At 43.2% G+C, this 25,670-nt stretch overlaps 1 protein-coding gene across 10 annotated transcripts in view; it reads right to left on the bottom strand.

Moving 5' to 3' along the window:
• Positions 1-25,670, bottom strand: part of galnt7 (UDP-N-acetyl-alpha-D-galactosamine: polypeptide N-acetylgalactosaminyltransferase 7) — a 149,591-nt gene that overhangs the window by 69,578 nt on the left and 54,343 nt on the right. For all 10 annotated transcript variants that reach the window (XM_061771925.1, XM_061771920.1, XM_061771930.1 and 7 more), the window contains exons 4-5: positions 23,190-23,320; positions 22,958-23,037 (exon numbers count right to left, since the gene is read on the bottom strand). In XM_061771925.1, coding sequence (XP_061627909.1) covers positions 22,958-23,037; positions 23,190-23,320 — 211 coding nt within the window. The remainder of the gene's footprint in view (positions 1-22,957; positions 23,038-23,189; positions 23,321-25,670) is intronic.

The raw sequence follows: 25,670 nt of genomic DNA on the forward strand, positions 1-25,670 counted from the left end.
GACTTACTGCCGGCAATGCGGACCAAACTCTGACACCGGTAGTACAGGGACCGAACAGCCCGTATCAGGGGGTTCGGTACCCATACTCCCGAAGCACAGGACTCAACGAGGGACACGGTTGAACACCTTCTCCAAGTCCACAAAACACATAGACTGGTTGGGCGAACTCCCATGCACCCTCGAGGACCCAGGCAAGGGTGAGGAGCTGGTCCACTGTTCCACGGCCAGGACGAAAACCACACTGCTCCTCCTGAATCTGAGATTCGACTTCCCGACGGACCCTCCTCTCCAGCACCCCTGAATAGACCTTACCAGGGAGGCTGAGGAGTGTGATCCCCCTGTAGTTGGAACACAGCCTACGGTGCCCCTTCTTAAAAAGGGGGACCGCCACCCCAGTCTGCCAATCCAGAGGCTCTGTCCCCGATGTCCACTCGATGTTGCAGAGGCGTGTTAACCAGGACAGCCCTACAACATCCAGAGCCTTTAGGAACTCCGGGCGAATCTCATCCACCAGCTTTTAAACCACCTCGGAGACCTCAACCCCAGAGATAGGACAGCCCGCCTCAGAGAACCCAGACTCTGCTTCCTCAAGGGAAGGCGTGTCGGTGGAATTGAGGAGGTATTCTCCCCACCGACTCACAACGTCCCGAGTCGAGGTCAGCAGCGCCCCATCCCCACTACACACTGTGTTGATGGTGCACTGCTTCCCCCACCTGAGACGCCGGATGGTGGAACAGAATTTCCTCGAAGCCGTCCGGAAGTCTTTCTCCATGGCCTTAACGGACTCCTCCCACGCCCGAGTTTTTGCCTCAGCGACCACCAAAGCTGCATTCCGCTTGGCCAGCCGGTACCCATCAGTTGCCTCAGTTGACAGCTCCGCCCTTCTCTTCACCCGAGTGTCCAAGACATGCGGCCGCAAGTCCAATGACACGACCACAAAGTCGATCATCGAACGGCAACCTAGGGTGTCCTGGTGCCAAGTGTACGTGTGGACACCTTTATGCTTAAACATGGTGTTCGTTATGGCCTGCCTTCTTCTTGGTCCATGGGCCAGCCCCTTTCTCCTGTGCATAAAAGGCCGGAGCCCCCTTTGTTCTGGGCCTCTTGTTTCTCCAGCTTGCCGAAGACACTGGCACACAGGCAGGGAGCCCCGCCTCTCACCACGAGGTGGCGGAGACGCACTCAACCTTCCTCGCCGCACTGACGGCAGAAGCACTCTGCCTGCACCCCGAAACTACACTTTTGTGTGTGTGTGGCAGCTTACGGAGAAAAGATCCATCAGGAAGGAATTGCGGCGCACGTATTCTCTGACACCGTCACCAAGGCGCTTCGGCAACCCTACCCTTGCTTTTTCTCTGTTTTTCCTTTTTGTTCTCCTTTTTCTTCAAATACACCTGCTTAGCGCCCCGGCCCATACATCTGGAAGACCGACCAGCCTGTCTAAATTCTGTTCTACGCAACGTGAGCACAACGTGCCGTTTCCGAGGTACAAATTGGTGCATAATTGGATTATAATAACAGTCAAAGAAATTCCCAGCCTCGCATTGCTCCCCGGACATTCTCACATCACACCTACATCACAAGTTCGACCTGCTTTACAAATGTTTTTCTGTACCCTTTGGAGTCAAGCTCCTCTCCATTGTTTCCATGTAGTTTTCAATTTTAGATTTAATTAAATTTCCTATAAAATTCCACTGCCTGTATCGTTTTTGTGTGTTTGAGTTCAACTGTGAAACCGCTGTACTCGAGAACTCTTATTTCGTCCATGTAGCAAACCTTCAGAGTAGAGAGATTGATTAGAGGTTTTCGTCACTTTTCCTAAAGTTTATGAATATAAAAAGAGACGTGGTGCCCCTTTACGAGACAAAGATAGTTTGATTATAACAAATGTAAATCGAAGTAAACACAGGCGTCCGCTTCCGCCGTATTATTTTCCAAAATTAATTACGTCTTATCCAAAACCAATATATATATATATTGGCCAATTGTGTATTACTCGTGCACTCACTGTAGTTCTCTCGCCATGCTGCACTATTTGCATATACTGGCCACTCATGCCAGAGTAGCATCTGCTCCATTTCCACACCACGTATGAAATCATTCTTTTGGAATGCAAAAAAGGGGGAGAACTGTTAAGCCGCCTGGCCAAGAGGCCATTGTCAGTGCACCAGGTCATACTTTGGCAAACTTGTCCAAGCATGGCCGTAGCGACACGACAAATTTTGATGATTCGCCATGACATCAAAAGCTGATGGAACTTGACTCAAGATGGTCATATCTTTCACACGTTTGATAAAAGTCCACATTTAAAGTCATCGATGGAAAAAAATTTAATTGTACTAATAGCGTCACCTACTGCCACAAGGAAATCACGTTTGATACTTTGTTGTTCTCCTGCTTGGAGTTTAATCCGATCTACCCAATATTTGCTCAGAAGACTGTTAAGAGGTTCATGATGTCACAATACAAAGTTTGTGAGTTTTCGCAAATCGCGGTTGCCGTGGTGATGTGCTGTTCGCTACGTTGTCCGCCAAGAAACCAATGCTGTTTTGAGGGTATAAACATGCATGCAGTCATCAAACTTTGTAAGCAAAGCAAATTTATTTATATACCGCCTTTCATACACAAGGTAACTCAATGTGCTTTACATGATTAAAAGCTTTTAAAAACAAAGAAAAATAACAGCTTATAAACATTTAAAACAAAGAGAATTTTTTTTTAAGTAAAAGCAAAACAGCGTACAGTGCAAGAAATATCATTTAAAAGTGGAAATGCTCTAAAAAGAATGAGAAAAAAGAAGAGTTTTTAACCTGGACTTAAAAACATTCACACTTGGGGTTGACGTCACTTCTGTTGGCAAATGATTCCATTTGTGTGCAGCATAAGAGCTAAATGCTGCTCACAATGTTTGCTTTGGACTCTGTGCTCCACTATTTTACCTGAGTCTATCGATCTCAGAGCCCAACTGGATTTATATTCTATTAGCATTTCATGTATTCAGGACCTAAACCGTTTAGTGATTTATAGACCAGTAGCAGAACTTTAAAATCTATTCTAAAGCTGACTGGAAGCCAGTGTAAAGACTAAAATTGGAGTAATATGCTCTGACCTCTTTGTTCCGGTCAGAACCTGAGCTGCAGCATTCTGAATGAGCTGCAGCATTCTGAATGAGCTGCAGCTGATTAATGCTCTTTTGGGGAGTCCAGTCAGAAGACCATTACAATAGTCAAGTCTACTTGAGATAAAAGGATGGATGAGCTTCTCCTGGTTTGCTTGGTACATGCAAGCCTTCACTGGATATATTCTTCAGATGGTAGAAGGCAATTTTAGTAATTGATTTGATATGACTGTCGAAAGTCAGGTTGGAATCTATCAGTACACCAAGGTTTCGGACTTGGTCTTTGGTTTTTAAAGAGAGTGACTCCAGGTATTTACGAACAGCAATTCTCTTTTCTTTATTCCCAAAAACAATTATCTCAGTTTTGTTATGGTTTAATTGAAGAAAACATTTGCTCATCCAGTTATTAGTTTTCGACAGTGACACAACACCTCAATTGAACTGTAGTCATTTGGAGACACTGCTAGATATAACTGTGTCATCTGCATAGCTATGATGGTCAAAATTAAAGTTCTGAAGAATTTGACCATAGGGTAGCACATACAGCAAGAACAGGAGGGGTCCAAGAACTGACCCTTGAGGGACCCCATAGGTCATTGCCATTTGATGAGATTGAACACTTCCAATGGTTACAAAATAACTCCTTTCCTCCAGGCAGGACCTCAACCATTTAAGGACTGTTCCATTTAGTCCTACCCACGTTTCCAACCTGTTCAGCAGTATATTATGATCTACCATATCAAAAGCCCCACTGAGGTCCAACAAGACCAGAATTGACACCTTTCCTGAGTCAGTATTCAACCTTATATCATTTAGCACTCTGATAAGAGCAGATTCTGTACTGTGATGAGTTCGGAAACCTGATTGAAATTTGTCAAAAAGTCCATTTAAGTTCAAGAAATTGCTGAATTGATTAAAAATAACTTTCTCAACAATCTTGCTATGAAAGGGAGATTTGAGATGGGTCGACAGCTTGCTAACATGGAAGCGTCCAGCGCTCTATTTTTTAGAAGTGGCATAATGGCAGCTACTTTAAAGAGCTTTCTGAAACTCGCCTGACTGAAGTGAGCAATTGATTATTTGCTACAAATTAGCTAGCAGAGACATCGCAATAGCTTTGAAAAAGTCAGATGGTATTGAGTCAAGACAGCTCGTTGATGGTTTCAGCTGCTGAACCGTTTTCTCTACAGTTTTTGGCTCAACTGTATCAAATTCTGACATGGTAATAGAGTTTCCTGGGTGGCTTCACATGTAGTATCATTTTGTCAGTTTGCTAATTTGTGCTAATATTTAACCTGATGGATTGTATTTTTTACTAAAATAAGCAAATTCATTGCATTTATCTGCTGTTAGGATTCGGGGGGTTGTGAGCTTGTCAACCACCGAATCAGAGTGCGAGTATTGTTGAAGTTCTTACTGATGATTTCAGAAAAGTGTTGCTTTCTAGCCCTGACTTACTCTTGGTTAAAATTACAAAGACTTTGTCGGTAGAGGTACTTTTGGAAGAATCTGTAATTCAAAGAATACACAAAAATGTTCAGAAATAGCCATATCCTTTATGTCAATCCTTAGAGATGACCAGGTCTAAGATGTGACCTTAGTATGGGTTGGACTCTTAATATGGTCAAATGAGAGGTCAAATGTGTCTCATATAGCAGAGTTCTTTAAAAAAAAAGTGTCCATGTTATTGTCAACATGAATGTTAAAGTCTCCCCCCTTATGACAAAATAGTTGTAGGCAGTACAAATAACTGACAGCAGTTCTGAAAAATCCTCCATAAATTTTCTATTGTATATTGGAGGCCTATAAATTACTAAAACAATAACCTTTGGGTCACCTTTCACTAAAAAAATAGAGATATTCAAAAGCGCTAAAATCACCCTGTATAATTTCTTTGCACTGAAATAATTACTTAAAAATAACAGCAATACCATCGCCTTTTTTCCCCATTCGACACTTGTTCATAAAATTAAAATGTGCTGGTGTTGCCTCATTTAAAATGGTGTAACGGACAAGCCAGTAAAGATGACACCCAGCACCCCCAGTCTCGTGCTGTTCTGCATACCGCCTCGGCTGCCCCGCTGAGCCAGTCTGCGTACATAAGACATCTAAGGAAAGCCTTGTCTGTTTATCAAAGAAGAAGAACGGGAGGTTTAACTTCGCACACCGACACTAAATGAATTACCAGCTAGTCCCAAGTAGCTCATCAAAGCTGAGACACGGACAGCCGGTTTCTCATTTGGACGCTAAGTTGATTAACTTTCACCCCCAGCCATCCTGAAGAGTGTCACCAACAAAGACTTCTTTTCTTTTGGGACACTGGTTTATGACCAAGAAGGTGAGGAACCCGCTGTTTGGTGGCTCTTCATGAAGCAACAGTGACATTTGTTCCTTCTGTCTGGGACAATGGATGGAGCACTAGCGACATCCACAGGCAGCAAAGCAGCAAAGCTACTGCAACTCCGGAGGAATTAATCACAATCTTCACTGGATTTGAATGTTATATGATATTTAAGAACTTTGCATGAACGCCTTAGTGTTGCCATCACAGTAGCACCACTAGTGATTGTATTTCTGCAAATTTGAATGTCTGATGTCAGATCTGTTTGTCAACTAAACCGGATGGGATGTTTCACCCAACACAGCACAAATGCCACATTGCAAATATTACAGTGTTCTCAGCAACCACATACAATTGAAACATTCATTGCAGGGATTCCAGAGGATGTGCACGTGACAATGCAAAGCTGGGAAATGGTCTCGTTATCTTAAATCCAACAATTAATATTTTATCCCACAGGATAGTCCTAGGATGGAAGAGTAACATTAAGAGGCTGTCCATCTCCCCTTTTGGTCCCAAAGCACCCTTTGTTGTGGGCTCTCATTCAACCAACTTGCCGAAGACTGGCTCAGCCAGGGAGCCGCACCCCGCACCAAGCAAGCCCGCGTGAGGCGATACCAAGTGTCGTCCAACCCAAGCACACAGGATTCACGATATTTTGCAATAAAACACGTCACGAATTCTGAGGGTTTGTGCGATACCAGTCTTTTTTCCTTCTTATAGCGTCTGGCGTAGCTAACCAGACTAGTGATATGCCCGTTGTGGTTTTGGGGAATTTTATTTCGCTGCGTAAATGGGAGATTAGGGAAGTCACTGGCCGCCGCTAGAGGCGTTGTTACACCGAGAATCCCTGTTGTGTGTCAGTCGAACGCTGAGCTAAAGTGTTAGCTCCTTGTCCTGTCTGCTTCTTCTCTTGTCCTTGTCCTGTTCTATCTTGTCCTGTCCTTCCCTCACAGGGTGTACCACTACAGCCCCATGCAACACTCATATCTAATGTTTCATTGTTGTAGATATGTAATGATTTACTTTTCTCATCGTGTTTACAATTAGTGCTTTGTCTTTTGTCTTCGTTTCTCTCCCCCCCCTACAAACTTTGTTATATTCGACTGATCGATACTGATTCTCAATAAACAAATTATAATACTATGAAACCACAGCGGCAGCTTAAATAACTCCACTCTGACACAGTAAAACTGTTCCGGCATAAAATGGATACAGATCCTCCATTCTGCTTGACCTAACAGCCGAACAGGAATAAATAAATAAATAAACACTCAAAAGCAAACTGCCATTTGGTCGTTTTTTGTTTTTTTTCCGTTTTTTTTTTAACTTAAGGCTTCGTCTTCGCGGAAGACGTGACGTCGCCACTTGGGTTCATTCCTTCGTGGTTTTGAACCGCTTCGGTTTGTCCTCGAGTGCTCCCCCCCCCCGGACGCTCATACCATTACGCAGCTCCCAGTAAACCGAAAGCTTGTTAGCTCAGCTGAGCTAGGAAACTGTTAGCGAACATGCATCGAGATAGCGTGTTCCCTATTGATCACTGCTGGTGAAATCATAAACTAGCTTTCCTACAGCACCGCGGAGCACTTTTTTCTGCTGGTTTTAAGCTTCATTGTGCACTTATCTCCCACGAGTGCTCTACTGCTAGTGACGTGCAATCTTGCGTCACACGTCGCTAAGCAACAGACCACCCCTCGAGAGCACGGCTAACTTAGCTGCCTCAACCCAGGATTGCGATAAAGTGCTCTTATTAATCTAAAAGCCTCAATTTTTGCTCATTTTTCGAAACGCCACGATCGTGTTTTAAAGCTTTATGCCTGGTATTTTTAACCAGTTGTTTACGCAACAAGCTGTGCCAACGAGGTGCTGCTTTGCTAACACAGCAGCGCCACCTTCCGTTCGCAGACGTTCCTTACGCAACACAATTGGATTTAAACACTGCCTCACGTTAATACTAACAATTACTTAACAGTTTTAACAGCGATTAATTAATTGCTTGTTTAATTTTTAATCACTTCGGGTTTTCATTTAAAAAAAAAATTAACAAAAAAGTTTAGATTTTTATTTTTCAGAAACAAAACCAAAGAATTTGGGGGGAATTTTTTTTTTTGTAATTGTTTGTCTTGTTTTCTCTGGGCTTTTCCCTCTGGCTAAAGCCCACACCATTGCTTGCCATACAAGCAGTTAATTAATTCACAAGCCTAATTATAAGTAAATTTAACTTTTACCAAAGTTAAATAAAACTTATGTGAATTAGATGAAGTCCTGAACAAATTTAATTGACTTGCAGTGATACCCATCACACACCCAGTCAAATCAATTTGTTTAACTAAATCATAACTAAATTTAATGTATTTGTCAAATCTAAAATTAATTGGTTAAATTAGTTTAAAATTTAGTTAATGTTAAATATATTCTAGAAGTTATCATTTATTTGCTTAGCTTGCATTAGTATTATGGACGATTTTAGATGTCTCGCCTTCGAAAAGATGACTCAGCATCATCCGATGGAAGGGCGCCTGGACCAAGGACGTGATCGGATGTGGTCGGGGACGTGACAGGTGTTGGTCCAATATTTTGTGTTGTGTCTTATTGCTTAGAATACTATGTCTGGGAAAAACCCTCTTATTATCAAATATTTTGTGTTGTGTCTTATTGCTTAGAACATTATGATTTGTAAATCCCTCCTATTTCAAATAAATGCAGGAGCGAGGGGGGGGATTGTTTCGAGCGTGTTGAGAGGCTGTGATCTGAACAATCTCCCATACGCCCTCCTCATGAGAAAAAGAAACCAGCGTCTTCATTCCTTTTGTGTCTATTTTTTATAATGTTGGGTAAGATAAATCCAACATTAAATTGGTCCTTCGAGCCGGATGTCAACACACCCGATGATTCCAGTTGTGGAGCCGACTTCCAGTTAAGAGACCGTGGCCACGGCAAGTAAGACCCTTTACGGGACTGGTCTTCGTTCTCCTCAACTGGGATCTGAAGGTTGACGACAATCCACAGGATTGAAGACGACTGGTGAGTTAAATTTAAAAAAATTTTTTTAGGAAAAAGGACGCCGGAGTCCACAAATTCCGCGAGGACGGCGGAGTCCTGTACGTACTTAAATTCCGTGTTTAATAAACCTTGTGTAATACTAGTCACTGGCAAGTAATGGACGGCGGAGTCCGACATATTCCGCGAGGATGCCGGAGTCCTGTACGTACTTAAATTCCGTGTTTAATGAATAAAGAAACTAGGAAAGTTTCGTGGCGTCGTAGTTAAATTCCGTATAGGATGGCGGAGTCCTCTAATGAGCTGTTGACAGACGTAGTTAAATTCCGTATGGGACGGCGGAGTCCTCTGACGAGCCAGTGTGAATGAAAACTGTTTGAATGAGAGTGTAAATGGGAAATGGGAAACCACTAGGTTTTTCATTCCATACCAAAACAGTGGGAAAGTAAACGGTGGACTTTTGTGGATGCAAAGGCAAGAATTCTCCACTCGAAAGAGTTGAAGTGAGAATTACCACAGAAAGTAAATTTGAATCACCGTCCTACTGAAAAAAAAAAAAACAGTGTTCTAGACTACCCTAGGTAGTATTACACTGAACCAAATTCTTTCAAATGGGGAAAGGAAGTAGTAAAATAAAAAACAGGAATACACTGCAGTGTAAAGGTTGGAGGTTAATTAAATTAAATTTAAAAGAAAAAAAGAAACAGGATCCTGATAAAATTTTATATTTAGAGACAGGGATAACCGAACACGGCTTTAATGGTTGGTTAAATACAAAAAAAATAGCCGCGTTGCAGGAATCAAATTATATAAAAAATAAAAGACAAGCCACCGTTAAACGTGGGAAAGGCCCTGTTGTCTGCAGCCTTGCAGCTTATCACAAAAATAGAAGATACAAAAGAATGTGATGAGCTGCAGTAATACAGAGCATGCGTACCAAACCCACGCACATTGTTAAATTCATTAAGACCAGACGCTACTGTGTTTACAGTAGTGGACATTAATGCATTAATGCAGTAATGCATTCTTTTCAGTACCAATAGAAAATAACAGTCAATTTTGGTTAGCATTCACATCTGAGAAAAAAAAATATATATATATATACATTTACTAGATTACCGCAAGGTTACTGTGAAAGTCCAACTATTTATTCACAAGTTAATTCACAACACGCATGTCTTCTGGCATCTACAGATGAAGACACATGCAAAGATTCATTGACCTTACTGCATCATCTAACAGAAGAGGGACATAAAGTTAACAAAAATAAATTGCAATGATGTAAAAGACAAGTTAAATATCTAGGCCATAATTTAAGTATAGGAGGAAAGACTTTATTAGAAGACAGGAGAGCTATAGTCTTAAAAAATCCTAAACCACAGACGAAGAAACATATAATAATCATTTTTAGGTCTGACAAATTATTGTAGAGCATGGATTCCAAACAAGCTGATTCGTTTCACTCCACCAAGTGCCCTTTCGCAACTATTTTAAATCAACAATTGCCAACTCTCACATAGCAATTTTAACTTGATAAAAAAAAATTTGTGCGCATAGCTTGACGCCCTCAACACTTTTGCTCTATTCGATCACTGCTTCAACACACATTCTCGAACACTTTTAAAATTACAGGATAAACCCTTTCACCATAATTTGCGAACACTACTTAATTGTTTAACAATTAATTACATCGCTTTTATTGTGCTTCTATTCCAAATTAGGCGCACCGCTCAAACAAGCTTACATTGCAAACAATTCAGTTGGGTACCGCGTACAGCTAGCACACACAATGCAAGCATGGCGGAACTCTCAGTAAGTCCCAGTCAATACGACAATCTTGACACACTGGAAGAGCTCGTCAGCAACTTAACTAGGGACCTTATCCCGGGCTATACAGAGTCTGTCAAAAATGCTGGCCTTGAAGTCCTCAATGACAACATCGCACAACTTCTGAGTGGCGCCGAGCACAAAACCTTAAAAGATAAAAATATCGCTTGAACGCTTGGTTGCATAGTGCTGAACTTTGTCTCCCACCTCAAATGGAGCGACCGAGAGGACGCTCGGGTGAAGCGCAGACTGGAACCTGAACAGCATAAGCAAGTCCAGTTAACTGCTCAATTGACAGACACCACCTCGCGTTTAAACTTGGCTGAAGCCCGCCTCTTTGATGTTGAAATGCAACGTGATGATGCGGAGGCTCGGCTAGCCGACCTCACTGCTGCAGCTAAGGCTGCACAGTTGCCGTCGAAAGACAGCGGCGAATTAAACTATGATGATAAGAAATCAACTCAGGCCCCAGCTCTAGCGAAATACCTTCTGGAGTTCAACAAAAACAATTACAAGACGCTTCTGTCGAGATTGCCCACTTAAAAGCTAAATTGGTAGAATTAGCTGACCGACCATTTCATGATCAAATGCTTGAATTACGGGCCGAACACCAGTGAGCAACTTTGCTGCTGCGTCAAGCTTCCGGTGACATCCAGCGGCTCACCAAACGCACCGAATCGCTCAAAGCAGAATGCTCCAAAGATATGGAACAATCCTACGAGCTCAAGACACCAATAGCAGTCCTGGAGACGGAGCTCGACAATTAGCTCGACAGCTGTCTGCCGACTCTCTGACTCATCCCATCACTCCGGCCCCTGCTACAGACAGCCGGGAGCCCATCCACGCCAAAAGTGTCACAGGGCCCTACAAAACATCTTTCAAAAACCTACATCCAAACATCAGCCACCAGCTGGGCATGGCAGCGTGCCCGTGCACACTGTCCAGTGCCCAAATGTGTGAACTGGCTGCCAAAGGTTTCACGAAACAAAAACACCCTCCCTCTAAAGCACAAGACTTGGACGTCTTCTTCACAAACGAACCACCGCAAATGGAATTAGAGGGAGCTGCGTGCAACACGCGTGGGACTGACACACAACTGGCGATGTTAAACCCGACAATCAAAAGAAGTCATTTAATCCAAAAACCAATGTCGGCCCGCATACAACAATGGTCCTCGTAACCAACAACGCCAATCCAATGATAAATCAAAATCATGGAATGTCCGCAACTCTAATTCGCTCCAAACTTACATGTCGAAACAGGGTACATGCAACGACCAGTCTAACAGAGACCCTAAAACGACGAGTGACAACCGGGAAAAGGACTCCCGAACTAACAGCTCCCAAAGGGAAGTTAGTGCCGTGGGAGAAGAATTACTTGAGATGCTCCGCAGCGTGTCCAAAGACAAAAGGCGGGACCCACCAGTACGACCAGACCTGACTGAGTCGAACAGGGCCACAGAGGACGCGATAGTTCAACCAGGTAACCTCCGTTGTTCCCCCAATGACCTGCCAAGTGCCTCAGTGACCCCGGTCGACTCCACGACGACCTCACCTCGCCATAACCTTAGCGGACCACTTTGTGACGGCCAATCCCTAGCCCCCCTCTCGTGCAGTCATAGTCGTCCGACTAAACCCAGGCGAGGCCCCTGACTTGCGTGACATTACACTACTGAATCGCGTTCTGCCATTCCGACAGCTGTTGGGTGAACTAACCACTAAAGGTACTTCTGGTAAGTTCTATTTAATCATTACACTCGAGCATGAACTTGTCCGCGAAGCTCTGATTGACACTGCAGCAGACATCATTGTTATGACCCACGCTGTGTTCAACCAACTTCTGACATTGCTACAAGCCAGTGGCCATGACCTTCAACTGCAAGGCTGCGCGCTAACTATCCGCGCATTTTCAGTAACTAACACGGAGCTAAACACCTTAACTATGCTCCACTGGACAATTGGCTCCATGACGTTAGTCCATCCGGTCTACGTGTCTCCAATTGAATCCGTCCCCCTGCTCATCAGCCAAGACCTGGTCTGCCGCTTCGAGCCACTAATTGATTACAAAAATCTTCAGCTGTGGGCGCAGGTGAAACAGGCGTTACCACCACCAACTCGTGAACTGTCCTCAGACTGGTGCCTGGTGCTGGACCACTCAGAGGACTACCACCTGTCAGACCGCATTCCTTCAAGTGATGACACCCCCACTGATGACACTGCCAAGTCCCCTGTAGCCACATCAACACTGCTGAACCGACTTAAGACAACTCAACACGTTTCAGAATCAGAATCAGAATCAGAATCAGAATCATCTTTATTTGCCAAGTATGTCCAAAACACACAAGGAATTTGTCTCCGGTAGTTGGAGCCGCTCTAGTACAACAGACAGTCAATTTACAGAACACTTTGGAGACATAAAGACATTGACAAAAAACTATTGTGCAAAAAGATGCAGAGTCCTCTAGTACTTAGAGCAGTTCGAATGGCTAATATCGCAATAGTCCGGTGCAATGACCATTGTGCAAAGTGCACTGAGACTTCAAGGAGTGTATGCGGTTTAAAGTGACGAGTAGTGCGATAATCTGGGACAATGGTTGTGCAAATGTTACAGATACTCTTCAATCAGTGTGCAAATGGAGCAGATGCTACTCTGGCATGAGTGGCCAGTATATGCAAATAGTTCAGCACGGCGAGACAACTACAGTGAGTGCACGAGTAATACATAATTGGCCCCACAGAAATGTGACAACGAACTCAAGTCAAAAAATTGCCAGCTTGTTGTAATGGAATTATAAGTTAGCTGTTTAAGAAGTTGATTGCAAGAGGGAAGAAGCTGTTGGAATGTCCACTAGTTCTAGTTTGCATTGATCGGTAGCGCCTACCTGAGGGAAGGAGCTGGAAGAGCTGGTGACCGGGGTAGGGAGGGTCCGAGAGGATTTTGCATGCCCTTGTCTTAGTTCTGGCAGTGTGCAAGTCCTCAAGGGTGGGTAGGGGGGTACCGACAATCCTTTCAGCAGTTTTGATTGTCCGTTGCAGTCGGAGTTTGTCCTTTTTTGTAGCAGCACCAAACCAGACTGTGATGGAAGAACACAGTACTGATTCAATGACTGCTGTGTAGAACTGCCTCAACAGCTCCGGTGGCAGGCCGTGCTTTCTCAGAAGCCGCAGGAAGTACATCCTCTGCTGGGCCTTTTTGAGGACGGAGTTGATGTTGGTCGCCCACTTCAGGTCCTGGGAGATTGTAATTCCCAGGAACTTGAAGGTCTCGACGGTTGACACAAGGCAGCTGGACAACGTGAGGGGCAGCTGTGGCAAAGGATGCCTCCTGAAGTCCACGATCATCTCTACAGTCTTGAGCGTGTTCAGCTCCAGGTTGTGTCGGCCGCACCACAGCTCCAGCCGCTCCGCTTCCTGTCGATATGCAGACTCGTCACCGTCCTTGATGAGGCCGATGACAGTGGTGTCATCTGCAAACTTCAGGAGTTTGACAGTCGGGTTCGCTGAGGTGCAGTCGTTCGTGTAGAGAGAGAAGAGCAGCGGAGAGAGGACACAACCTTGGGGCGCCCCAGTGCTGATGCTGCGTGTGGATGAGGTGGCCTCCCCCAGCCTGACCTGCTGTGTCCTGCCCGTCAGAAAGCTGTAAATCCACTGGCAGATGGCAGGTGAGACGCTGAGCTGGAGAAGCTTGGATGAAAGGAGTTCAGGGATGATGGTGTTGAACGCTGAGCTGAAGTCGACGAACAGGATCCTCGCGTAGGTCCCTGCACTGTCGAGGTGTTCTAGGATGAAGTGCAGTCCCATGTTGACTGTATCATCCGCAGATCTGTTCGCTTGGTAGGCAAACTGCAGGGGGTCCAGCAGGGGACCTGTGACACTCTTGAGGTGGTCCAGCACAAGACGTTCAAAGGACTTCATGACCACAGATGTCAAAGCGACAGGCCTGTAGTCATTCAGACCCGAGATTCCAGGTTTCTTGGGGACTGGGATGATGGTGGAGCGTTTGAAACAGGATGGAACATCGCACAGTTCCAGAGATCTGTTGAAGATCTGAGTGAAGACTGGAGCGAGCTGGTCCGCGCAGACTTTGAGGCAGGATGGGGACACGTGGTCCGGGCCTGCCGCTTTGTTAATCTTTTGTTGTTTGAAGATGCGTCTCACATCCTGTTCATGGATGGTTAACGCAGAGGTCAGAGGTGTGATTGTGGTCGCGGGTGCGGCCGGGTTGGTGTGTGGTGTGAAACTGTCCTTTTCAAATCTGCAGTAGAAGGTATTCAAGTCGTTGGCTAGTGTGCTATTGTTCTCAGCTTGGGGGGATCGTCGCTTGTAATTAGTCAGCGATTGGAATGCATGCCAAACTAATTTAGAGTCGTTTGCGCTAAACTGTTTTTCCAACTTTGCTGTATAGATCCTCTTTGCAATGTTAATTTCTTTGGTCAGCTGGTTTCTAGCTCGATTATACAGGGCCCTGTCCCCGCTCTGATATGCATCCTCCTTAGCTTGGCGAAGCTGCTTAAGTTTAGCAGTGAACCTCGGCTTATTGTTGTTGAATGTGCGAAATGATTTTGTTGGTACACAGACCTCGTCACAGAAACTGATATAGGATGTGACAGTGTCCGTATATTCATCCAGGCTGCCAGCTGAATTTTCAAAGACACTCCAGTCTGTGCAGTCTAAACAGCTTTGAAGTTCCATCTTGGCTTCATTTGTCCACTTTTTGACTGTTTTCACTGTAGGTTTCTCTGCCATCTTGTCCAACCACCGCAAGAAGAGCGCGACTGCCCCAATGTTGCTGGTAGGATTCATTTATATGACTGCCCGACAAACGACGTCATCCTGGCCTTGTGGGCGGACAAATCGGCAATTCCTCAGTGTTAAATATATTATAGAAGTTATCATTTATTTGCTTAGCTTGCATTAGTATTATGGACGATTTTAGATGTCTCGCCTTCAAAAAGATGACTCAGCATCATCCGATGGAAGGGCGCCTGGACCAAGGACGTGATCGGATGTGGTCGGGTCGTGACAGGTGTTGGTCGAATGTTTTGTGTTGTGTCTTATTGCTTAGAACACTATGCCTGGGAAAAACCCTCCTATTTTCAAATAAATGCAGGAGCGACGGGGGAGATTGTTTAGAGCGTGTTGAGAGGCTGTGATCTGAACAATCTCCCATTTACGCCCTCCTCATGAGAAAGAGAAACCAGCATCTTCATTCCTTTTGTGTCTATTTTTTATAATGTTGGGTAAGATAAATCCAACATTAAATTGGTCCTTCGAGCCAGTTGTCAACACACCCGAGGATTCCAGTTGTGGAGCCGACTTCCAGTTAAGAGACCGTGGCCACGGCAAGTAAGACCCTTTACGGGACTGGTCTTCGTTCTCCTCAACTGGGATCTGAAGGTTGACGACAATCCACAGGATTGAAGACGACTGGTGAGTTAAATTTTAAAAATTTTTTTGGAAAAAGGACGGCGGAGTCCGACAAATTCCGCGAGGACGGCGGAGTCCTGTACGTACTTAAATTCCGTGTTTAATAAACCCTGTGAATACTAGTCAATGGCGGGTAAAATAAAGAAACTAGGAAAGTTTCGTGGCGTCATAGTTAAATTCCGTATAGGACGGCGGAGTCCTCTAACGAGCTGTTGACAGACGTAGTTAAATTCCGTATAGGACGGCGGAGTCCTCTAACGAGCCATTGTGAATGAAAACTGTTTGAATGAGTGTGTAAATGGGAAATGGGAAACCACTAGGTTTTTCATTCCATACCAAAACAGTGGGAAAGTAAACGGTGGACTTTTGTGGATGCAAAGGCAAGAATTCTCCACTCGAAAGAGTTGAAGTAAGAATTACCACAGAAAGTAAATTTTAATCACCGTCCTACTGAAAAGAAACAGTGTTCTAGACTACCCTAGGTTGCAGGAACCAAATTCTTTCAAATGGGGAAAGGAAGTAGTAAAATAAGAAACAGGGATACACTGCAGTGTAAAGGTTGGAAGTTCATTAAATTAAATTTAAAAGAAAAAAAAAAAACAGGATCCTGATAAAATTTAATATTTAGAGACAGGGATAACCGATCACGGCTTTAATGGTTGGTTAAATACACAAAAAATAGCAGCGTTGCAGGAATCAAATTATATAAAAAATAAAAGAGAATACGGACAAACAACCGCATGACTAAGCCAGCCTGCTTCCCAACTCAACAAATCCTCTTGTGTAAACATTACAGAGAATGAGGAGGTGGATTTCAATTTACAGGACATTCTGAGTTTGGACACTGAAAAAACCTGAAATAACCTTGTCAGTAAATGGGAAAGAAATGAAATTTCTTTGCGATACAGGAGCATGTAGGACTGCATTACAGGAAAAGATTCCAGGTTCCAAACTATCGGGACATAAGGCAATAGTTAGAACTGCAAATGGACAAATTACTTTTGCCATGGGATTTGAGCCTGTGTGGATTAGAGACCCACAGGGGAGAACTTGTAGAATGCCCATTTTCGAAGTCCCGGAGTGCCCTGTGAATTTGTTGGGAAGAGATGGCTTATTCCAACTAGGACTTGTACTCATTCCATCATCAAATGGAAATATTGTAGTGAAACGAAAACATGAATTAAAAAGAGAGTACCTCTATGTAAGACTGGAAAGCAGAGAAAGTACATTCTATTACACAATCGATATCCCAGACAAACCACCGTTAAACGTGGGAAAGGCCCTGTTGTCTGCAACCTTGCAGCTTATCACAGAACTAGAAGATAAAAAAAGAATGTGATGAGCTGCATATAACTCTGTGGTACAAAAACACACAAGGGCCAGACCTAGGATATGAAAACAAGTTACGACATGCGACACCTGATAAAATTACTGTAGATTATCTGTACACAGACAATGAAGCAAAAGTCGCAGCAGGAATTATTTTACCAGACAAATTAAAGGAACCGTATAATAATACGAGTGTCCCACATGTTTCATTGTGCAAAGATTATGAGTCACAGTGGAAACATATGGGAACATTAGTAAAACAAGGACAAGAGACAGATAATTGGCAGCAAATAGAAAACAAACTGGAATACAGTGTATCAACTGGTCTAATTAGAAAGGCGATGTTTTGGACAATACAGGGTGATGAAGGGAAACACATGCAACCTGTTTGATTAGACCAAATGATTCTCACTGAAATTGATGAAGAAATATTGAAAAAAAAAGTTCAAAAAAAAATTATGGTCCACGGGACCATTTGATGTAGGCCTTATTAAAGGGGCTTTACCAGTACAAATTAGACCCAAAACAGAATATAGACCAGGGATTCGTCAATATCCATTAAAACCAGATGCACATGAAGGAATCAAACCGGAAATTGAAGCACTAATTAAGGCAGGAGTTATAGTGGAGTGTCCAGAATAACCATGTAACACACCCATTTTTCCCTGTAAAAAAGGCCCCACCTTCAGTGGGTTGGAGACTTACAGGCAGTAAATACTGCAGTAATACAGAGCGCAGCATGCGTGCCAGATCCACACACATTGTTAAATTCATTAAGACCAGACGCTACTGTGTTTACAGTAGTGGACTTAAGTTATGCATTATTTTCTGTACCAATAGAAAATAACAGTCAATTTTGGTTTGCATTCACATTTGAGGAAAAAAAAAATATATATATATATACATTTACTAAATTACCGCAAGGTTACTGTGAAAGTCCAACCATTTATTCACAAGTTATGAAAACACGCATTTCTTCTGGCATCTCCAGATGGAGAGACATTCAAAGATTCATTGGCCTTACTGCATCATCTAGCAGAAGAGGGACATAAAGTTAACAAAAATAAATTGCAATGATGTAAAAGGCAAGTCAAATATCTAGGCCATAATTTAAGTGTAGGAGGAAGGACTATATTAGAAGACAGGAAAGCTACAGTCTTAAAATATCCTAAACCACAAACGAAGAAACATATAATAATCATTTTTAGGTCTGACAAATTATTGTAGAGCATGGATTCCAAACTATGCAGAAATTGTTGCACCATTGTCAAAATTAATGTATGAAGACAACCTTAAAATGACATCACCTGTTTAATGGAGTACAGAGGCAGAAAAGGCCTTCTGTGACATTAAACAACATTTGGTGTTGAGTGCTAAGCTAGGCCTTCCAAATTTAATGATAAAACATTCATTCAAATGGTAGATTGTAAAAGCTATTGCATGACCTCCGTACTTACACAACAATACGGTGATAAGCTAAGACCAATTGCTTATTTTTCAACTAAATTGGACAGCGTAACGTGTGCATTACCACATTGTGTCAAAGCAGTTGTGGCAGCCTTGACGGCAGTAGAGAGCAGTTCCACAATTGTGTTATTTCATCCATTTACTCTTAAAAACCACATACAGTGTCTGCTCTCCTATTGCAAACGAATATGGCGTTTTTATCACCTGCAAGACATTTATCTTGCATGGCCATCTTGCTGTCACAACCACATTTGACTGTTGAGCGATGCACAACCTTAAATCCAGCCACACTAATACCCTTACTTGATGAAGGCACGCAGCATGATTGACAGGAATTGGCTGAACAAGCTGCTGAATTAGTAGCATTAACCGAGGCATGCAAACTAATAATAAATAAAGATGTTACAATCTATACTGATAGCCAATATGAGTATTCCACAACAAGAACGCAATTATTGGGAAAAACAAAGTGCAAAACTACAAAATGAAATTGACATTAGCACAGAAGGGAAACAAACACTTCCAAAAAACCTATTCAAATGGGCTGCTATATTGAGCCATGCTGTGTCACATGTCTCAACTGGAGGGATGGTGGCACAGATAGATTGACACTTTACAGCCCTAAAAAAAAAAAAAAAAAAAAATAGCAGAAAGAAACACGTGGGTTCATTTAACACACTGTAAAAGAGTAATTTCAGCTGGGTACTCAAATAGGGAAAGTGAGCAAAAGTCTGATAACAGAGCGGGAGCAGATGTGTAGATTCTGAAAACGCTTGCTGTTCAGTGAAGAAAAAAGACACCAACCCTTTTAGTGAGAACTCAGCAGAAAGGCACACCCACGTTGGTTATGAGATTCGATAAGTTGTTACGTAGCAACTTTGGCTACTATGGTGTTGGTTTTGTTTTGTGGTACATGGGACGTCCCACCCTCAATGATAAAACCCATTTTTTAGATAGAAAATCACCTACCAACTGGACCAATATGACGAACCGAATAATAAAAAATTTTGAATCATTAACTCGTATCAAAAGAAGTACAGCTGATGATCAAAATTGTGGGCATGGCCTCCAAATGCGGCAAAACGGTTTAATATTTTGTGCCCCCCAAAATCAAGCTGCTTTAATCATAATTCCATATGCGGCTCTCACCAATGATGCTCAAGAGAATGGGCAGAATTGGGGATTTGGATATGACTGGTATGCAACTATAGGCTTTGGATGGGAACACCTCATTGGTGAAACAGGTTATGATTGGTCCAGTTGGTCAAAAACAACAGCAAAAGAACATAGAAAGAAGTTTAACCTAAGCAAAACAGCCCATAGTTTAATATTGAAATACAAATCAAGTCACCCAATGTGTTTAATGGTGAGCTTGTGGGCATATTCTGGCGGAAAAGATCCCCACTTCCAAGTAGCATTGTGTTATAGGAACCGTGTTAAACCAGAAATGCCATTGAAAACTTCAAAGAAAGGTGGACAAATTTTAATGATTAACAACATAACTACTGATGATTGGTTCCTTGTTGTCACAGGAGTTTCAGGACAAAATAACAATTGGTTACTATTGATGGAACAAGCAGCAAATGTGGCGAGAAAAGATTGTGTTGTTTGCATGGGTCCCAGGCCTTTGTTGCGCATAGTTCCGGCACAATTATCACAAGATTGTATTATTCCATTACAACAAGCTGGCAATTTTTTGACTTGAGTTCGTTGTCACATTTCTGTGGGGCCAATTATGTATTACTCGTGCACTCGTTGTAGTTGTCTCGCCATGCTACACTATTTGCATGTACTGGCCACTCATGCCAGATTAGCACCTGCCCCATTTGCACACTGATTGAGGAGCATCTGCAACATTTGCACAACCATTGTCCCAGATTATCGCACTACTCGTCACTTTAAACCGCATACACTTCTTGAAGTCTCAGCGCCCTTTGCACAACGGTCATTGCACCGGACTATTGCGATATTAGTCATTCAAACTGCTGCTAGAGGACTCTGCATCTTTTTGCACAATAGTTTTTTGTCAATGTCTTTATGTCTCCAAAGTGTTCTGTAAATTGACTGTCTGTTGTACTAGAGCGGCTCCAACTACCGGAGACAAATTCCTTGTGTGTTTTGGACATACTTGGCAAATAAAGATGATTCTGATTCTGATAGACTGTTTGATAGATTACCTAAAGATATAGCTGGATTGTGCGCTATTATCACCCTGATATTGCATGTGTCTGTATACCCTATGCCTGTTCAAGATTTAATGGAAAGGGCACCAATTTTTTTGTCCAATCTAGAACATAGACAAAAAAGAGATTTATCCTGGCAGAGGCCAAATTATCCAACATAAAACATACATCGACGCCATAGGTGTTCCTCGTGGGGTTCCTAATCAATACAAATTAGCTGATCAAGTTGCAGGAGGATTTGAATACTTCATATGCTGTTGGTGTACGATTAATAAAAATGTTGATGGGATAAACTATATCCACTTCAATGTACAGAGATTAGGAAATTGGACTCAGAGTGGGTTGGAAGCTGTGCACGAGCAGCTCAAGGACGTTCCGAGACCGCATAGCTGTCGACATGCTCCTCGCAAGAGAGGGAGGTGTTTGCAGTATGTTATGAGAACAAACAATACTGCTTCAGATGGCAGCTTGACCAGAGCCATCGATGGTCTACGGACCCTCAATCAACACTCCTTGTGGGACAGCTGGATGGACGTTTTTGGTAAATACAAAATCCTAATTTCACCAATATTGATATCAATTGCTGTTTTTGCAGCCATTCTGACATTGTGTGGATGTTATTGTACCCCATGCATTCGGGCTTTAATCAGTACATTAATTACCACAGCAATTACCCCCACATGGAACCGTATGGAGCATATGTATCCTTTATTGGAGGTTGATAATAATGACGATGATGATGATGATGATGTTGTTTTACCTGATTTGTTTGCTGATCCAGGTGATTACGATGTTTAAACTACAACATTAATGTATGACAAGTTTACTCTGAGTGTAAATGTATTTGTTTCATAAAAATGATTCTACAGTTAAAAATCGAAATGAAGTGACTGTAAGATGATATGAGAATTTGTGCAAATACATGATAAACAAGAGGGAAATGTTAAATATATTATAGAAGTTATCATTTATTTGCTTAGCTTGCATTAGTATTATGGACGATTTTAGATGTCTCGCCTTCAAAAAGATGACTCAGCATCATCCGATGGAAGGGCGCCTGGACCAAGGACGTGATCGGATGTGGTCGGGTCGTGACAGGTGTTGGTACAATGTTTTGTGTTGTGTCTTATTGCTTAGAACACTATGCCTGGGAAAAACCCTCCTATTTTCAAATAAATGCAGGAGCGACGGGGGAGATTGTTTAGAGCGTGTTGAGAGGCTGTGATCTGAACAATCTCCCATTTACGCCCTCCTCATGAGAAAGAGAAACCAGCGTCTTCATTCCTTTTGTGTCTATTTTTTATAATGTTGGGTAAGATAAATCCAACACTCAGGCACTGTTTGACACCCTGCGACTCAAGCATCCTGACCTTAAATTAATGCTGAAAACATTTCGCTTTCCCGTTAATACCGTGCTGCCGTCTGCCATCACTGCAGATTAGCACCTCCCTTAAACGCTGTTGTTCGTCATCGGAACTCAGGGCGTAGGGTGTTGTCAATGTGGGTGATGTCAATCACCCGAGTTCCTTCAAATTGAATTTAAGTGTCTCAGGATCAACCTCCAATTTCTACTGTCCGGAAAAATTAGAAATCTCAATTTCGCTCTCATAATTGTCGGCTGGCAGATGGTAGAGGGTGATGTCCTCAATATTCAAAATGACATCTTTGGGGACGTCGAGCCACATGATTATATTTGGCAGGGAGAGTCTCGTCGTGGGGTTGTGGTGGTCGTAACTCAGAGTAGCGCTCATGGCTGGTGTGTTGACGAGCCATTTGGCCCAAACAATTTCCACGTGAGTAGTAGTAACCTGGTAGCGAGGTGTAGCTTCTGCTCTATATCGCGACCCATCCTTCAAGTCCTCCATTTTAAATTGTCTTTCAAATTCTGACCGACTGTATTTTTTTACCATTTACTTCTATCTTTGGGTGTCTCATCTGAAGATACTGAAGATGAAAAGTCATTAAAAGCTTTTCATATTGTCTTTTCGCCGCGCTGTTGTTTTGTGCTGCACATAATTGTGAAATAGAATGAAAATGATATACGGCTTTATGCGAATATTAATCTGAAAAGTGTGGTGCACAATTCTATTAAAATGGATCCGCAATGTGCCAATACCCTAACGTGCCAGTACCACAAAGTGGCTAGAGCTGTGAGGGACCTTAATAGCTGCTTGCATATCTAGTTATTATTATTATTACAACTCAATCCCCACAATGTCATTTAAAGGGGTACTCTGACTTTTTTTAACCACAATATCATTGTTACCTGTCTTCTGATATCGGAGCTACCAGTGGAGCATACCAGTTGATCCCAACCTCACAGTGAGCATCCAAGTATATTAGCACCTAAAAAAACACAAACACTTCAGTATTTTTATTCATGCAGAACATGAAATGAGAAACCAATTAAATATATTAGTTCTAATAGGTCAAACCTGTTGCTATAACAATACTCTGAGAAATACAGTGCATCTGATTGATTGATAACAGTAAGATACCTGTCCCTTTGTGGCCTTCTTGGCTCCAATACTTCGTGCCTGGATGAGACCCTCTCTCTTCTCATTTCTGTAGAGTTTCACAAGACCATTCCACTGCTTGATGTACACCTCCAAGCGTTCCTTCAAATGGACTTCACAAAGAGGGAATTTCATTGTCATTTTGCCGTTACAAAATTTAAAAAAATGGATGGAGGATAGCAGAATCTTATTGGCCAGTTTGAGGTGAAGTAAGCAAGCAGACTTTCAAAATGTAATAGATTATTAAAAAGGCACAAACGAATATTAATCTCATTCTCACAAAGAGAGTTCGGGTGAAACTGGGTTTCTTTTATAGAAACTAAGATTGTTTTTCCTTTAGTGCTAGAAAAAGACAGACACGCCCCCTCTGTGAGAGTCACACAGGGACAAATCTGGCAAAGGTAGCCAGTAACTGAGTGCAAGATAGAGAGATCCAATACTAATATCCCAGTCACCACAGACAAAATTATTATGTCAGGTATGCTTCGCTTTCTTAAATTTCTTCTTTTTCAATTATGTGGACATAGGCTAGTGTTTAATTCACGATCAATGTTTAAAGGAAAAGCATATTCGTTAAATTGGACTTTGAGATGTGGTTCCATTCATGGTCCGTGTACATACAAAAGGAGAAGGCATCATGCTTTATAGTGCGCATTAAGTTGTTGTCATATAGTTTAAATGCCATTATTTGACATTTTGAGTTGAATGTTGTTTTTATTTGACGAACAAAAGTGTTTTACAATATAAATGGAGGACGAAGGTCTATTTGTATTGTTTTCGCCGAGGTAGGCGAGAGAGGCTGGCGAGACGCAACGTCACACGCAGACTCTAATCGAATCAATGCCATAAACCGTCAAAAACAAGACACTGACATTTGCTTTGCCGACGCTAAGTGAATCACGGCTGCCTGGCGCGTCAAAGCGGAGACCCAAGGATGCCGAGTTTCTCCCCCGGACGTTAAGTTAATTAACTCCGTCGCCAGTCGAAGGACCGCACCAACACACTCAAAGCGGAACGCTCCAAAGAGATGGAACAGTCGTACGGGCTCATGACACAGATGGTAATCAGGGAGACGGAGCTGTCCCGCCTCCAGCAACAGCTCCGGGACCAAGAGGATGAGTTAACCCATGTCAGGCGTGAGCTACAATTAGCTCAACAGCTGTCCACCGACTCATCCAAGTGCTCCGGCCCCTGCTACAGACAGTGTGGGGCCCTCCCACGCCAGAAGTGTCACAGAGCCCGACAAAACATCTCCAACCTTTGGGCCAGAACCCATCTTCATGGGGCGCCGTGCGGCCTCCTCACGGGTGGCAGCCCCACCAGTTGCAGCTCACCTTTTCGACTCACCCCCGACTCTCCCTCCACCCAGCGCTGCTCCAGGTATGTCTGTAAGAGGACTTATAAAAAGTGGCGCACAACATTCCAAGGTTTGAACCTAAGCCAAACGGGTCACACGATACAGCCGCCTTGGAGACCTCGAATTTAAACTTAAACGATTCCCTTCTACTTCTACGGATGACAGACTGTACCTTATCAAAGTTACATCTCGCCGAGAAGTCAGCAGCTTAATTGAACGACAACCGACTCATGTGCTGGCCGATTACCCGGCCTTCTGCCAAGCATTGTCTCAAGAATTTGATGACCCAGAGGCCGCAACCGGCTTATCTGCAGCCCTCACAATTAAACAGGGGAGACTTGAGACACCCCAAGCTTATTACTGCCGGTTGCGTAAAGCGTACTTTGGAAATTCAAATGAGCCGAATATGGAGGAGGACAAAAATTTCAAAACACTGTCAAAAACCTACATCCTAACACCATCCGCCAGCTGGGCGTAGCAGCGTGCCCGCGCACACTGTCCAGTGCCCAACTGCGTGAACTGGCCGGCAAGGGTTTTGCTAAAAAAAACACCCTCCCTCGAAAGCACAAGACTCAGGCGTCTTCTTTACAAACGCACCACCACAGATGGAATTAGAGGGCGGTATGTGCAACAGGAATGTGACTGACACAACACGTTCTGGCTATGTTAAACCCGACCATCAAAAGACGTCGTTTAACCCATACAACCAATCTCGGCCCACGTACAACAATGGTCCTCGTAACCAACAACGTCAATTCAACGACAAATCAAAATCATGGAATGACCGCAGCTCTAATTCGCGCCAAACTTACATGTCAAAACAGGGTACACGTAACGACAAGCCTAAATCTGACTCGTCTGACCGAGACCCTAAAACGACAACTGACAACTGGGAAAAGGGCTCCCGAACCAACAGCTCCCAAAGGGAATTTAGTGCCATGGCTGAAGAATTACTTGGTGCTCCGCAGCCTGTCCAAAGACAAAAAGCGGGACTAGGCCTGACTGAGTCGAACAGGACCACAGAGGACGCAATAGGTCAACCAGGTAACCTTCGTTGTTCCACTAATGACCTGCCAAGTGCCTCTACGACGACCTTACCTCGCCAT

Source organism: Phyllopteryx taeniolatus, chromosome 4, assembly GCF_024500385.1.
Source record: "Phyllopteryx taeniolatus isolate TA_2022b chromosome 4, UOR_Ptae_1.2, whole genome shotgun sequence".
In the NCBI taxonomy this organism is placed as follows: domain Eukaryota; kingdom Metazoa; phylum Chordata; class Actinopteri; order Syngnathiformes; family Syngnathidae; genus Phyllopteryx; species Phyllopteryx taeniolatus.